General features: G+C 42.5%; 1 protein-coding gene across 5 annotated transcripts in view; it reads right to left on the minus strand.

Moving 5' to 3' along the window:
* Positions 1-16,362, minus strand: part of LOC115389594 (GRB2-associated-binding protein 1-like) — a 52,187-nt gene that overhangs the window by 3,253 nt on the left and 32,572 nt on the right. For 3 of the 5 annotated variants that reach the window (XM_030093030.1, XM_030093034.1, XM_030093033.1), the window contains 9 exons: positions 14,105-14,233; positions 13,300-13,465; positions 9,623-9,845; positions 8,301-8,986; positions 6,938-7,032; positions 5,202-5,502; positions 2,620-2,712; positions 1,118-1,211; positions 353-476 (listed from right to left, as the gene is read on the minus strand). In XM_030093030.1, the coding sequence (XP_029948890.1) occupies positions 353-476; positions 1,118-1,211; positions 2,620-2,712; positions 5,202-5,502; positions 6,938-7,032; positions 8,301-8,986; positions 9,623-9,845; positions 13,300-13,465; positions 14,105-14,233 (1,911 nt within the window). The remainder of the gene's footprint in view (positions 1-352; positions 477-1,117; positions 1,212-2,619; positions 2,713-5,201; positions 5,503-6,937; positions 7,033-8,300; positions 8,987-9,622; positions 9,846-13,299; positions 13,466-14,104; positions 14,234-16,362) is intronic. The other 2 variants (XM_030093031.1, XM_030093032.1) reach the window with 2 other exon arrangements.

Raw genomic sequence — 16,362 nt, forward strand, 5'->3', positions numbered from 1 at the left:
ACCTGTCCACACTAATGTGCGGCGTAGGAAGGGGAGCAAGGCTGGAAATGGGATTTCTTAATAGTTTCTGGGAGATAAAAATTCGAAGTGGCATATAATGTTGGATCCTCATTACTTTATGTACCTCATCCTAAATCATCTCTCATATTTATTGTGCATTTGTTGAGTGAAACGGCCTCTGTAGACTTCATGTAAATGAAAGAGGAACAACATAAATCACAAAAACAAAATTCAACATTTATCTGTTTGTTTGTTTTTTTCATGGCTTTGATTATATGCATTTTGAAGAGTTAAAGAAAAAAAAGGTAATCATGCGACTTCTTAAATCAGAGGATAGTTGTGTGTTACATACTGGTTCATCTGTGGACATATTAGAGACCATGGCTACATAATTCTCAGCAGAGTCCTCGGAGTCAGTGCTGGAGGCCGTGCTATGCACTGACGGGGATCTCGTTGGCATTGGAAACCTAGAGAGACTGAGCAGCATTCACAATGTTTACACACCGACTTCCAAGCAATTACAGTCTCTGGTGAGCACAAAATATAATACAGACATAACAGCAGCAGCTATGAAGCACTGCAGCAAGAACAGTCCCTGCAGCATTAAGCTGAGAAATAGACCTCATCTCGAGTAAGCCTTGAGCATAATGCCGCTCTCAGGCAGATCCCACACCTGTGTGTACGAGCAGCTTCGGTCACAATGTGAATACAGTAATGCATGAGGTGTTAGTGCCTACTTCTCCAGTTAATTATATCCACTATGAAAGGGCATGCTCACACACGTGCTCACGCACGCACACACCTGAGACCTATTCCTAAACTTAAACAGTATTTTATGGCCGTAACACAAAGAGCAAGGCAGAATAATGCACCTCGTTTTCACTGTGCTTAAGCTGGCACACTTTAGTGGATTGAACTTCCTAAATTTTGCTTTTCTTGATAAAAACTGAGACACAAAGCATCACGTGAAATAGTAACTCTTCAGTCTGAATGGGATTTTAAGAAAAGGCTCAGACAGAGCAGAGCAGTGTGAGCATGCCCTCAGCTGTTTATATAATGTAAAACTACAACAAATAAGCCAATAGATAAAATCGAGAACAACTTTTGGGATACTTACTCCCGAGCGAACGACCGCGTAACAGGCGAGCGGACGGGTGTGCAGGGCTCCTCCCATTCGGGCAGTGGTTTGATCTCCAGTGGAGCAGGTTTTCCTAAAGCACAGTACACACACCCGTCAGTCACTGCTAAATACCAGCTTATCAGCTGGGACCAAAGCCAAGGCTTGAAATATGACTTAAAAAAAAACATGTGGGAATGAAAGACTTTAAAAATGTCAAAAAAAAAAAAAAAAAAAAAAAAAAAACAATTAGTTGAGAGGGAAGAAGTTTCCTCCTGTATGAGTTGAAATTTTTGTAATTAATGCAGACAGGGGATGCATTTTCCAACCTATGACCCTGGTAAGATAATTTAAGAGTTTTTTTTTTTTTTAATGACATTGCGGCAGCAAACAAAATAGAGCCACTTAAAAAAACTGAATCCTGTAGTGATTTGCTGTAAAAACAAACATTAGGTAATCATTAACACAGTGTTTCTCAGTTATTGTTGCAAATCGCATCCTTTCTTCATACTGCGATACCATCTGGTGCAATTCAAATGACACTGCATGCCTGATGACTTCTGCTCCATCAGACTGTTGCTGGATTTGTGTTCGGGACTGCCATGGAAACATTTTACCTGAATGATAAATTAATATTCTGTGGCCCATTCACCTTCTCGGTTTCTTTTATACTTTCTAAACTGAATTTTGTTTACATGCACCTTACTGAAGTGAGTTATTTCAACATACAGAGGCTGCAGAATCCATGGAATGGGAAGCCATTCTGCCTCTTTTAGAGAAAAAAATAAAACGCCAAAGAAATAATTAAATTTTTATGTGTAGCGACAGAGGCCTGTGACTGAAACTTTCTCCAGATGTTTGGTAGTTTGGTTTGATAGATTACTAACAGTTGTCGCTCAGGAAGCTGGATGACAAGCTTTTAGCAGAAATATATACATATATGCACAAACACAAGGAGTGTGGGTCTGGTTATGTAATGTTTTGTATAATACTATTCTATTTACTCCAAAAGAGCCATCTGCCAATCTCCAAAGACATAACATTGTTTCAGCTACAATGGCTGTTGCTTAGCCGTGTGTGTTTCAGAAACACAATATGTTGAACTGTAAATCAAACAATAGAAAGACGTGCTCAGGAAAAGAAAAGTTAGTGTGTTATCGTTTGACTGCTCTGATTGAATCACATTAAAGTGAGGGGAAATGTAAGTAGTGAGGGAGTGACAGTTTATTTTTGAAAGGCGCGTTTATGAGATTTAAAACTGTAACAAATGCGACCCACCGTGCACACTCATTCGTCTCCCGGTGGGAATTAGAACGGTAAGACTGGATTATTGTAGCAGCTGTGAGATCCAGTTCATATTTTTAGAAGTCACAGCTTTGGAAAACCGATAGGAGTCCTACAGTATTTTACTCACAGCATGCAAAGAGTCGAGCAGAGTGTGGAGAGGTGGTGCAGCAGAAAAGTTTTCAGATACACAGGAGCATTCAGTGCGGTGTACCTACCCTTGCGTCGTCCTCTCGGGAATTCACCTACGGTTTGAGAGTCGGTTCGCTCTAAACCGACACCTTTTGCCCTTATTATTTTAGGACTCTGACCTGATTGGTGAAAGAAGACTTTGCTTATTATATATAGTAAAAAAAAAATAAAAAATTGGGGTGATCACAACAGTTCAGCCCTACTGTGATGTCGGCTCTGCCATGCAAAGCGAAAGACGAGACTTGACTTTAACAGATGAACTACACCCTCACATACATCCAATCACCTTTTTTGTGCAGCACACTCGGAGAGGATGATTGTCATGACAACGGCGGACCCATACTGCCCAACATGCACCTCGCTCCATGCACCGCGGCTTCCCACACAAAGACTGACATCACAGCTGTGCATGCACCATGAGCTGTGTATAAGCGCCGACGAGTACACGGAGAAATCAAGTGGTGTGGAGACGAGCACATACCAGAAGAGCAGAAAGGAGATGAGACACAAAGCTCCCTTTACAATCGCTCACTGATCGCAGCTACACTCTGAAGCGGAAACTTTCATGTGCCACAATTTCAAGTTGAAAAGTTTTATTTCAAAGAAATCACAGTAGGCGTTAAAAGAAATGCCGCTTGTCGACGACGCACGTCAGAGGGTTCACCACAAACGGCCGAGACGACCAAAGTGAAGAGAAAAGCACACAGAGGAGGATTAAAGCTCATAGAGATTCAGATTGTTTGTGAGAAAAGAAGAAATTTGCATGGCTCATGGTGAATAAAGGAGTGAATTACATCCTGGGACCATCCTCTATCATGCTCAACCACCTTCCAGACTGCTGCCCCACTTGATATACATGATTATACTTCACATGCTGCAACATTAACCTGAATATTGTCTGACAATAGTGTTGAAATGACAGCACAGGATGGTGCATCGTTTCGTATAACATGCCGACACCACTGTCAGAAATAGCACAAATAACACTGAAGTGCCACAGTAGTGATTCCAGATACACTTTCGATCGCGGAGTTAATCCATAATCTCGCTTTAAAAGGCAATTTTCAAAAGACAAGAGCTAAATAACCTGCTCGCCACTGATGAGAACACTTCTCTGAAAATAACACTTCAATTAACCAGGGACGTGTACCAAAATTACTTCTGTCCACACTCTGAGCCTACTCGGCTTTCTGCTCGTCACTGCATCATTATTTTTAATCCCAGATGGAAGCTTCAGTCCATGACCCAAGTGGAGGAAAACGTCTTCCAGCCACAAGTAGAAAGTGTAGCATCTACACTCTGATTATATCTAAACGGTGCGTCGCTTTACAGAAAATCTCAATAACAACCCGCCGTAATACATGATGCTCTTATTATTTGCTCCAAAAGATGAGAGAGCTTGAACAAGGAGGAGGAGCAAATGTCGAAAGACACTTATATAAGACGCTGTGATGAATGGTTTCACTTGTATATTTTCAAGGTAATAGAAAATGGGTAACAGTGAATTATTATGTGCATAATTATCTCAAAGTAACAGAAAACAGGCTTTATTTATGTTCAAATATGTAATTGTTGAAGAATAGGAAGCATACGTTTAAAAGACATCGTGCCACATGTTTTACTAATAACTTTGTTTATTACAGTTTGGGTTATTAGAAATTACTTGGACTGCGCACACCAACTGAGTTTCCAGTTTTAACCGTTATCTTCCCAGAAAACCCACAAACTACAAGTCTAATGTGCCAAATTATTCAAGAGACAAATTGAATTTCTCCCAGAGAAAATATTGTGAGGTCCCAAAAGATGCCGGTCTGCAACACAGCAGCCAAATGCTTTGAAGTAATAAAAGCATTTTGTTTAACTTTTTGACATGGTAAGGCCACGACTGAATGACAGGAAAACTCTACGTGACCCATTTTCTACAGCGGTAATAGCAGCCCATCCTTTCTGGTTTGTTTACATGATGATTCGCTTCCCTTCTTCTCCTCTCTTTCACTCTCTCTGCCCATTACTTAGTCTTTCAATCTGTCCAGATTGCAAATCCTCTTGCAATTAGGTCTTTTAATCAAAGGCTTCCATTCAGATGATGGAACAAAGGGGATGGAGGTGACCACTCCGGGCTTCGGTCACTCCATGGCACAGCGAGCGGCCCCCTCCAAAACAGTCAACAGAGGCTCACAGGAGCTTGAGGCGAACGAGCTTTTGACAAGGGACTGACTGTGCTGGCCGTAAGAGGATGTAGCAGGCAGTAAACTAATTCATCAGGAGGTGAAATAAGCAGGTCAAGGACAAGGTGGTGATTAATACACCACACAAACCGAGGAAGACAAACCGAGAGGAGCATTTTTCCACGATAATAGTGAAGTGAAGTGCAATGAAACGTGGCACTAGACGTCTTTCTGACCATGAGGCAGCACTGTGGGAATAGCAGCTGAATGTGAGACGAAAGCACGGTGAGTTGTTGCATTAGTGAATGCGGAGCATACTGAACAATGTTAGGAGCAACCGTTTAGTCCAGCACACCGACCACGAAGCAAGACTTCCACAAACATATTTGTTACTTGTGGACCAGCAGTCGCACATGCATTTGTACCGGTCGTCCTCTCACCTTTGCGGTCAGGTTTTAGATTCCGGTCCACGGGCGGGGGCTGACAGTCGCTGATCATCGGCCTGCGAGGAGGGGTCTTCGGGCTCGACCGGAACCCCATGTGGGCGGGCGGGGGAACTTGTTTACCTAGTGAAGAGAACTCCATTGTGCTTGGGGTCATGGGCACGTAATTGGGTTCGTGCATTGGCTCTGATAAACTGCCCGAATGGTGATGCGATGGAGAATTAGCACTCATGGGCACGTAGTTCTGATCGACCTCTTCCGTCGACTGGCTGCCCACTGGCATCATTCCTTTGTTCTTCTGTGGGGGGGAAAGCAGAAAGTCAGGTAACTTAAGTCACAGTGTAACATAATATTTAAGCTCATGCTTAAAAAATGGTCAGTGGCTTCTACGCCATTAACAGAATAACTAGAAAACACTCCACAGTACACAGCATGCTGTATGAGGGTTTAAGGCTCGAGCAACATACAAAGGAAATTCCCAAACTATACAGTGACACCTCATTCCTTGAAGCAATATTTTTCTATCTGTGAATATTAGTTGAAATATGCTTCTCAAGTCTCACAAATATGCTTTACAAATCTGATAAATGTCAATTATTTTGATGTACGTAGCTGTTAGCAAGTTCACCTCACAGCAAAATTAACCCCAGTTTAGGTCTGGTTTGAGAACTTTCTCCAGGGAGTTTGTTTTATAGGTGCTCTTGTCTCTCCCACTGTTCAAAAACATGAGTTTGAGGTTAATGGGTTACTCTGGAATGCCTGGAGATGTGAATGTGTGTTACGGTGTGTCTGTCGTTGCACCCTGCCTTCACCAAAAGTCAGATGGGTTTCGCTCAAGCCCCCAATGAAAATGAACTGAATAACACTGTATATACTAGACTATGGACACACTCCTGTTTATACAGGAAGTTTCAGGTCCATGTGGACACGACTGACCCAGCTGAGGTTACAGTCGCTTGTATTGCAGCTCTGAGCGGGAGTATCTTCCCCTGCTGTACGTGCAGCATGCACGGTGTCATCCATGCAGGATTAAACGTTTGACGGAACATCATTGTTCATACCGGCTGATGTACATTCAATGAATTAGAAAGTAGATTATTGAGGACTTTAGAGAACAGTTCAGCATATATAAAAGGACTTTGGCTTTCTGTTGAGACTGTAGTGGGTGTTTTTTTTCGAAAACCAATTGAGATTCTGAGGTCCTTCCTGATCCTTTGTGAAAGTGTAAAGCAAACAGAGCTTAGAGGAATAATCGTGTTTTTTGAAGTTTCAAAGTTTGTCTGGCAGTGAGGCTGCAGCACCAGCTCTTTTCTCAAAAGGATGTGCTCAAGTTTTTTTAGGTATTTATTTTCAGGGAATGAAGTGCTGATTCAGGACAAAAAAAAAAGTCAAAATGAATAATTTCCCAGTATGGTCAGAAACATGCATAAACAAAATTCAAATACAACAGTTATATAAAGACAATATTGTCAGCTACTGTCAGATTTTTTCCTTATGCAAACCCCATACCCTGAATTAAATCACAAAAACAAATTGTCGTTGATACTTCTGAGAGAACACTGGAATATTGAGGTAAATCTCAGTCTCCTAGTCTGGGCGTCCCTGGAAAGCCACGTCTCCAACACTGGTTGTACAAACACCAGCAGCATATCACCGCTGTTCGCCCCTCTGCTCCAAGCCAACCCAGCTTGTTGTACATATTATAGCCCTGTGATTTCTGAAATAACACTTACAAAGTAGCTGTTGAGACTTTCATTGAAGTCGAAGGAGCAGCTTTTGTCGGAGGGGAATGATCTGGGAATGTCGTAGCAGTCCTGGGATCCAAAGTCTGCAAGAAACAAGCACAAAGCCGCAGCACATGTTTACTGTACCTGTGTAGACTTGTGTGTTTGACTCGAGGTACTTTCATTTTCTCACTAGACTGTGTCCACTGCACACAGCCTTCACCTTTGCTTACTATCGCATACTGTATTTCAAGCCCATCATCACCGTAGCACAATAGAGGCCTAATTAAAACATGTTTTCATGACTGTGCAGATTTAGTTGTTGAACACGGTGCAGCTCAGCAACTCTGTGCAGGACCTCCGCTGTGTCCCATATAATCACTGTTATTGTACTGTCATTAGATGCTGATGTTGCTAATGCGTTTCACTTACGACCACAAGAACCACAACAGAGCTAGGACAAGCCTGGAAGACAAATGAGAGTGTGAGGAGGGGAAAACTAAGTGGAGGCAATATTTACAATAAACACTGTCATAGCTGTAATACTGCAACTACAGCACAAATAAAAAAATATAATTATATCTGAGCGGGGTCAGACAAGCAGTATTTTCTTGATTACTGCACATTTTAGTTCACTTGAGATTTTGTTCCTCGGTTCTTTGTAGGTACGTTTTCTTTATGTTTTCCTTTTCATCTTTAGATGGAATAGCCTCATGATGAGACAAATATTCACAACATTTGTTTCTGGTTTCAACCTGGGCAAACACACATGCTTGTTCACGAGCAAAAAAAAAAAAAAAAATGTGGCACTCACTTTTTTGCAATGACGTCTGTCACCACAAGAGGGAGGAGTAAGTGGAGGAATTACTGAGTTCATCCCCAAAACAACTTCTTGCCCCATTTTAAATCTTAATTTAAAAAAAATAAAAATCCATGAATTGAAAGACTCGAGTAAAATAAAAACAAAAAACATCTTGTCTTTGAGTGGGAGCTGGACTGATTATATGCAAACAGGAAACTCAAAGATTAGAAATTAATGTTATTGAATTGAAATGTCTCTTTCATTATTTCCACCTGAAAATGCATTTAGTTTTACACTATTTAAGGAATTATTGATTATTGTGTTTGTTAATGGGTTTAAATGCAGTAGTAGCTGTAGGCAGATTCAGGGTTGCAGGCTGCCAGTTACCATGTGTGTTCTTCATTTTTGATGAGCTGAGTCTCATGAGCTCAGACAGCTTGAAATGTTTAAGATAAAGTTGTAATAAAAGAATGAAAACTGAAAATGAAGCTTGAAAGTGGAATAAAGCAGTCATTAAAATAAAACTCAGAATATGCAAAAGACTTGATAAAAACTGTGTCTCAGACCAACCTTTGCGGAGGCGTGAACTGTCAACAGTGCCAATAGTGTTGCTGCGTAAAGCTTTACTCCCAGCACTTGTAGGCACACAGTAGTTTCCATCCGTCTCCGAGGCCGAGCGAGGCACGCAGTAGGTGTCCGTAGGTGAGCGCTCAGCAGGGGGTGGAGGGAGTCCTGAGGTGGAGCTGAGCAAAGGCTTGGGTGGTCTAGGTGGAGGCACTACATCCCCCCCGCCCTCCGAACCTCCCACCACCGTCGATGACGACAGCGTGCGGGGCACTTGGTAGGTGCAGTTTGCACCCGGTGTGGGCGGGATGTCGTAACTGATAGAAAAGTTGCGCAGTTGCGTCTCCATCGAGGGCTTCCGCGACGGCGTGTTAAAAACGTAAAGGTCAGAGGCGTCCCCGCTGTCTGGAGGAGCCGGAGGGGAGGAGGCCGACTTGGGAAGCAGCACAGTGTCCTGGGAGTAGCTGCGAGGGAGGTGATAAAGGCCGCCGTCAGTGGAGAGCGAGGCACCGCGTGATGGAGGCGAGTCGTAGATGGAAGGAGCAGAGGCAGGCGTCTGGTGCTGCGGGAAGAAGCCGTTGTGCGATGTGTGCTTCGCTGAAGAAGTTGAGGATGTAGGCGTGCGGTGAGACGGGAGGTTGTCATTCAGGTCTGTCTCTGAAGAGGTAGACTTGGAACACTCAGCATGTGTTCTGGAAATGGAACACAGATGCATCCAAAAATGAGTAGCCATAATAAAACATGATGCTTTGAAGGAGTGTTTAAAAAAAAACAAAAAAAAAACAATGCACATGGTCACAAACTTCACACCACTGTCTGCAAGATGCAGTTAGTACCATCAGAATTCTCTAGCATTGCCTGCTATACTGGCATTTACGCACAGATCAAGGAGAAAACTGTCAAGCATGGCCGACGTTGGGTCGTCTGTAAACATGCGGGTGCTAACAACCGTAGATCAAAGCTGTGTTAATATGAAGACGAGGGGTGCATCAAGTGTTTGTCTTTTGGGCTGTCGATGGCACACATGTTGCACTCCACACAAGCGGGCAGTCCTGGCTGGACAGCCGGACACTCACACACTAGTCTGTGGAGGGAAATTCTTGCTCTCACACTCCTCCAGGAGCAAATACTCCTGGTCCCCCTCCTTTGGAGAGTGATGTTCCACTGAGCTACAGGCAGCACACAGCAGAGACAAGAGCAAGAGTGGCAGCGCAGATGAGATGCACAGAAGGAATCATATGGCCTGTAAACTGTACGGACAGAAGCTGGCTTCACAGTGAGGAGAACGTGGAACCAGAGCGAGCACACATGAACACTAACAAGCGCACCTGTTTGGTTCGGGCTTTTTGCTCTCGCAGTTGGCCAGCCACAGGTAATCCTGCGGCTCCTCTGAACTGGACTGAGAGTCGAGGTGTCGCACGCTGACCGGCTGGTACGGAGGAGGCACGCTGGGAAGCACTGTTGGTGTCGGGCCAACGATATTAACCAGACCTGGATGGGGGTCCACCACCAGCTCTTCGGCGGCAGACTGGTGAGCAGCTTTGGCAGCTTCTGGAGGAGGAACAGGAGAACACTGAATAACTATGGTTTGTCCTAATTGGTGTGTGAAATTTGATTTTTGCAGAGCCAAGCTGCATTAATATATAAGACAAAGACAAAGCTTTAATGTCTGAGTGAAAAAATACACAGGGTGATGGGAAAACATCATGACAGTGATGAAAATGATCAAAATCGCAGCAAAAACAAAAATGCTATAACTGTACGGTCATTTTATGAGGATAAATAAAAGATTCAAAGATCATTTAACAATTTTGATGTTTTAGCTCTACTTCACATACAGTCTACGCCTTTCTATTATATTAGTTCAGTAAAGTTCATTTCAAAGTGTTTTTCTAATTTGGGATGGCATAAAAAAAATTGACTTTCACTAATATCAAGGCTGTTACAGGCTTGTGACCTGCTTATAGGTACCGTACAACAGTACCTACGTTTTGCGATTTCATTGACTTCAGAGTTACTACAACAACTTCAGTATGCAAAATAATAATGTTATCGTCTGTGTCATTGTCATACAGTGCCGGCGGCTTCAAAGAGAATAAATTAGGAACCAAGAATCTTAAAGTTGTTCTTGGATGAGCAATGTTTGGTGAAGACACAGAAGCGAAACACAATCATCATGTCATTTATCAGAAGCTCTTAGTCGGTCTTTGGCTGATAACTTCTCGGTGTTTTGCAATCTTTACTTCACTTTCTGACTCTTCACACTCATTTCAATACAGTTTTATTTTTTGGTTTAAATTAAAAAGTGGACGAAGCCTTAATGTTTTCACTTTGTGAGTTTTTTCTAAGCCTGCTTTGAATGTCTGATTGTGCTTTCATGTTATTCTTCTGTTTGTTCTTCTCGCTCTCTTTATCCTAATCCTGTAGTTGTCATTACGCTCGCACTTGTTGCGAATAAGCACATTAAGTTGCAGGCGCGTCCAGGTGACGTTGGTGACTGATGATATTCGGCACAAAGTAAAACAATAAGCGGCGTCTGTTAACGTCAACTCCAACAGAGTACACTTGGACGCGAGCTGTTTCCTAGCAACACACCTCCAATGTTACACTCCAATGTGTTCTGAGGCAGAATTTTGATCGACATCACATCAACTATACATCTCAATAAGGTCTGAACAGACACGGCTGATGAGTGAGGGTTCGCTCTGATGGAGGACACGCGCTAAACTCCACCACAGATGGAAGGTGTTGCTTGGAGTTGAAACACCCTTCTTTAGGGATCCAACAAGCCACAGCCTCACTATTTTCCCCAGGAAAGGTCCTGTGGGCAAACATTTTCTTTTTTAAACAGAGTTTACTGCGGTGAGGAACTCCAGCGCAAACAGCTGTTATCAAACTAAAGTGTGCCGCAGCCACTGCTGAAAATTCATTATAGAAAAGAGTGACCATTATGATTCTCTCGTCTATGTTCAACACGTATCTGAAAATGAACTGAGAGCTGCTTTTGTCCATGAGCCGAGAGAAGACAGACCTTCTTTTTACACATCTTATTAGATATAACATATTCAAGGTCTCCGCTTTGTCACGTTGCAAATAAGCAAATATCCAAGTCCTTTTCAGCTCCTTCTGTTGAGCGGATTGTTGTGTGCTGCTGAGAGCCAAGATGGCTGATACTGGGTAAAATATATATGTTTTTCATTCCACACTGCTCTACTTTTTTCCATCCTTCTTCACAGCTTTCCTCCCACTCCCTTCTATAACTGATTTGGTGTTATCTCATGCAAGGTCCTCGAGTTCTCTTCTTTTAAAAGTCAGCGTCTCTCTCTCTCTCTCTAAATTGAATCATTTGCCCCGTCTTCTCCTCTGCAGGCTCCTTCTTGTTTTGCCATTTGTTTGTCAAAGCTGTAAGTGCTGATTCGTACAGGAAAGGGAAAATCCCCCCTTTGTGTACTAATCTATACCTCCTTTCACTGTCTCACATTCATCCCCCCAGTCCCCCCACCAATGTTCCTCCATCTAATATCTGTCCTGCTATGAAACACTCCAGCCACACACGACAGAGGAGTGGGAGATATGTGAGCAAGCGTAATACATAGAGCCAAGGATACTCTTTTCTAATGAGAACTGCTCAGAAGGCTGTCCGTCTTTATGTCTCACCTCCCCTTGAACAGTCTGTTGGTTTGTACAACAGGGTTTGAAAAGCAAGTTCCAATAATTCTGTTCAAGTGCTGCCATGAATGTTGTTATCAGGGTTACCCTGCAACACTAACAAGAGCTAGAGACAGTCACAATACTGTGGCGAGGATGACCTTGGAGAAGCATAACCCGTGAGTCAGTTCCCAGGTTTGAAGTGTTCCTTCTTCCACTGAAAGATTCTCTGTGGTGTGGCACGCCAAACAGCAGCGGTACCAAGTTCTCATCACAGAAACACACTCACGGAATAAGTTAATGAGGGTCCGAAACTATTGAGGATTGACTATAAAGTAGCAAAAGTCTTAATTAGTCTCAAAGACCGAATGGGAAATAGGAGTATGCAAACGAGAGGGAATGAAAACCAGATAAGAGGGGAAGAATGAGAGAAGGGCAGTGAGGCCAACAGGCACACAATGCTGCGATTATCCAGTACTGGGAACAAGGGTAATGTGAACTTCAATCCAACACATGGATCAACACATGGATCATTAGACCTTGGCTGGGAACTATGCTGAATAGAAGCATTCTGGATAATTCATCTGGTTTTCTGAACTCCTTCAAAGAGACGGATGAACACATTTGAAAGACTCAACAGACTGAAGTGAGATAAAAGACAAAGCAAAGTGGAACAAGCCTATCGGCTAAATCACAGTGCTAAATTCTGCCAACATCTTTTGTTAGGTGGAGTTATTAATAGTCTTTGAAATAGAAATTAAGCAGCATTCAGTTCATACAGTTGATGCATGCACCTTCTGCCCTTTAATACAAAGTATTTAAATATTTTTAGGCCAGCTTACAAACCATGTGCAGGAAAGAAATGTTGAATCAAACATGATTTGAACCTTTATGAACCATTCTGAACAGATATTCGCAAAAAAATTGTGATTGAATGTTACATTTTGTGGTTGAACGAACGGTCTGATAAAATTCATGAGCTGCAAACCAAGCATGGCTGGCTGTGAACTTTAACTTGTGTATGGGGAGACTATGGGACTGGAAAGTCCTCTATGTACATGTTAAATGCAGTTAATTATGAATTTTCAATGATAGTTTTTGAGTTATGGTTAAAAGGAAAGTTAAAATGATATTGCTGGTTGCAACTGTGTTGCAGTCCCTACACTGCAGTCCACTCATATGTTCTTTAGATAAATTTCATTTTCTGTTTTCAAGAGAATCAGATGAGACGATGATGACACAGCATATTCAGGTGTAAAAATACTATCATTGTCACGTCCACTTTGTTTTTGTGTGCAATTGTTCTTGGTGAAGTCACATGTTTATGTTCACTGTCAACACCGCTGTGCGCTCTCACCTTCATCTGTTGGGTTGAAACCACAAATGTCGCAGATGTGGCGAACCCACTTGTTCATCTCGTCTTCGGTGTCAGCCACCAGATAGAAGACGCGGTCGATGGTCTTGATGTCAAATATGAAGCTGTGCTCCAAGTCTTTTTTGCTGAATGTGAGCCCAGCATCCACCTGACAGGAGCAATAAAAAAAAAATAAGGCTCAAGCTTAATAACACATCAGGCAGAGCACTACAAAGTCTTTACAGTCGGTCAAGCACAAAATTAGCAATTTCATGCATTGAAAATAGAGTGCAATAATAATTTGTTAAGAAGTTCTTGAATGAATTAACCCCAATAGTGCTCATTTGTTCATTATTATAATCATGGTGAACAAAATGCAATTTTATCTTAATGTTAGGTATTAGTGAGGGCTCTCGAAATGCTTGGACTTAAGTGTCAGAATAATCTGCTAAAATGTACTGGGTTTTTTTCCCCTCATAGTATTTGTTTTTAGTTGATGTGAAAACAAATAAATGCAAAGGCCACAGATCTGTTAGATAACGGGTGAAACACAAACATTTTCCCTTCAAAACAGTACGTACATTGAAACTAGTCATGCTTGACAAATGATTTCTATTTATTGTGACGATCTGAGTGGCTGTAAATCAGTCTGAAATATCATATGTGAAACCAAGCACTGCAAATGCAAGAATGAATGTGACATGTGGGACAGACAGTGTGGTTATTTAAAACTGGACTTTGGAATATTTGGACAAACACATGAACTTGAGACTTTAATGAGCGGGATGTGTGTGAGGGGAAACCTTACCTGCTCGCACAGGTTGAGATCAATCACACGGATGGGCTTCTTTGTATGGTCATTCTTGTAGTACTCCAACACGTCTGGGTCGCCTGTCAGACGGCCACTGCGCAGAACAAACCACCGCTTCTTCCATGCCTGCAGGGCGAGCACAGAAACGAGGCCAAAGGTTTTAGTGTGTGTTCTTACAATGACTGCTCCAATCCCAGATGACCACAGGCTGGCCAAATGCTTCAGTTTCCCAGTTTAGCCGATGTGTCCTAGCATAGCTTGTGTCTGTGTGTGCACTCTCCGCCAGCTGCACCGGCCTCGCTGAAGAATGGTGAGGGCCACAGGGAAGAGGCCCGCGACCAGAAATATGTGTCTGGGATAACCAGAACAAAAGCCACATAGTTTGGTCTAGCACCCCGACTGGAGTGACGAACCGATTCTATAAAGAGAAACAGGCAATTAGCTCTTTTCTTTCAAATACAATTTGTTGTCTGTGTGGAAAAGGCAGACAACGAAGCTCAAACTCACACACACGCACAACAGATGTGAAGGGGGGGGGGGGGGGTTAAGAGCTGATAAAATCCGACTTTAGCCTGAGCACATAACAGTTTATGAAAACAATCCTTATAATCAAATGCATTCAGAAGTGTGATAATAGACAATAACAGACCACTTGTGCCTCTTGTTATCCAGCATAATTAAATGTATTAGCAATTGATGATTATTGGGGTCATGCTGACATCAACATGATCAAACCCCCCCGGTGCCACTTTAATTAGATCATTATTATTCATCATCATCATTCAAACACACTGCTCCAGAACTCGTTTACATATCAAAGGTGCGTAACACAAAGGAGGGATCAGAGCTGGTTTTGGCACTGCAACGACTCCTGTTTATATTTTCTTTTTGAAAACATATCCAGCAGGAATCACTTGAACGTAGACACAAAGGGGCCGTGAACTCTAGATTCTGCTGAGTCATGGCAGTTGGACTGAAGACTTCTGTTGTTGTCGTGCTCAAAATAAGATCGCCACAATATACAAGCATGAGCTGTCTGCCAGGGAAGAGAGAAGTGTGTCATAAGATTTAGGGGATTTAACTGTTTCACTTCCTTCTAGCTGCTGATACCAGGACATGTATTTACAGAAACAAGAATCATTAAATGGGAGGTTTTGTGAGACGGGGATCACTACGACACGATGGGCGGTAGAAAACCAGATTATCACAGAGTGTTGTTTGAAACGAGAGACAACCACCACCGAGATCAGAAAGATCAGGAAGCACAGCGGCAATGTGTGAGGAATGCAAACTGAAGATGTATTGTTGTTGTTTTGGGGTGAGATTCTGACCGTATTAACAATGCTCTGGGCTTGGCTTTTTTCATCCTTCAGCTGTTTTTTCATCCACAGGGTGTCCTTTGTTTGCGGGCCAAGCCTCACCCTGAGACAGCATGAAGACCACCAAACCTTTTCCTTCACAAACAGGATGAAGAAAGAGTAAACTTGCTAAGCTCCTGGATTTCAGGCTGCAAGCACTGCACAGTGCAGCACACTCCTTGTTGGAACCGCATAGACAAAAACACAACAAACACTTAAAGAATCAGGCAAAGCTTCATATCTCGCCCTGACAAAATCCAACTGTGAATACTGCACAGTTTAACACACTGACAAAGGTCTAGCTTACTTAACCAGAAACACACTCACAACATCCATTCAAAGCTTATAAACCTCTATAACTTCCTCATTTTGAAGACGGCCTTCTTGAAGGCTTGATTTACCAGTAAAAGCTAAAGTGAAGCAGAGCCGCTCTGATGTGAATGTGTTGTGGTGGCTGGACAAAGACAGAGGGTGTGGAGAGAGAACCTCTCTCACTCTTGCATGTGACAAAGCGATCTTGGGTCAAGTTACCCTGTGGGGAACAGAAGGACCAGGAGCTTGGGTTACAGCGAGGCCAAGCCCGCCCAGGGTGAGATTGTGGACAACTGGGCAAGTCGTGCGTGTTCAAGACAGGACTGCTCCACAAAACGGCTTAACCGTCACGTTCTGTATGCAATTACCTTTAAGACACTTGCATTTTAAATAGAACAATTTATGTCAATTCTACAGGTTCATGACAATAAAAAAAATTTTAAAGAAGAAAGAAAACAAATGTACAATAAGATTTTCAACCCAAACTACTTCAATTAAACTATACAGATTAATGTGTGTAGGTCCACCATAGGGCTGGTCAATATATCAAAATCTCCTAAAATTCAATATTGTAAAATCACAACA

This window comes from Salarias fasciatus, chromosome 6 (genome assembly GCF_902148845.1).
Source record: "Salarias fasciatus chromosome 6, fSalaFa1.1, whole genome shotgun sequence".
NCBI lineage: Eukaryota > Metazoa > Chordata > Actinopteri > Blenniiformes > Blenniidae > Salarias > Salarias fasciatus.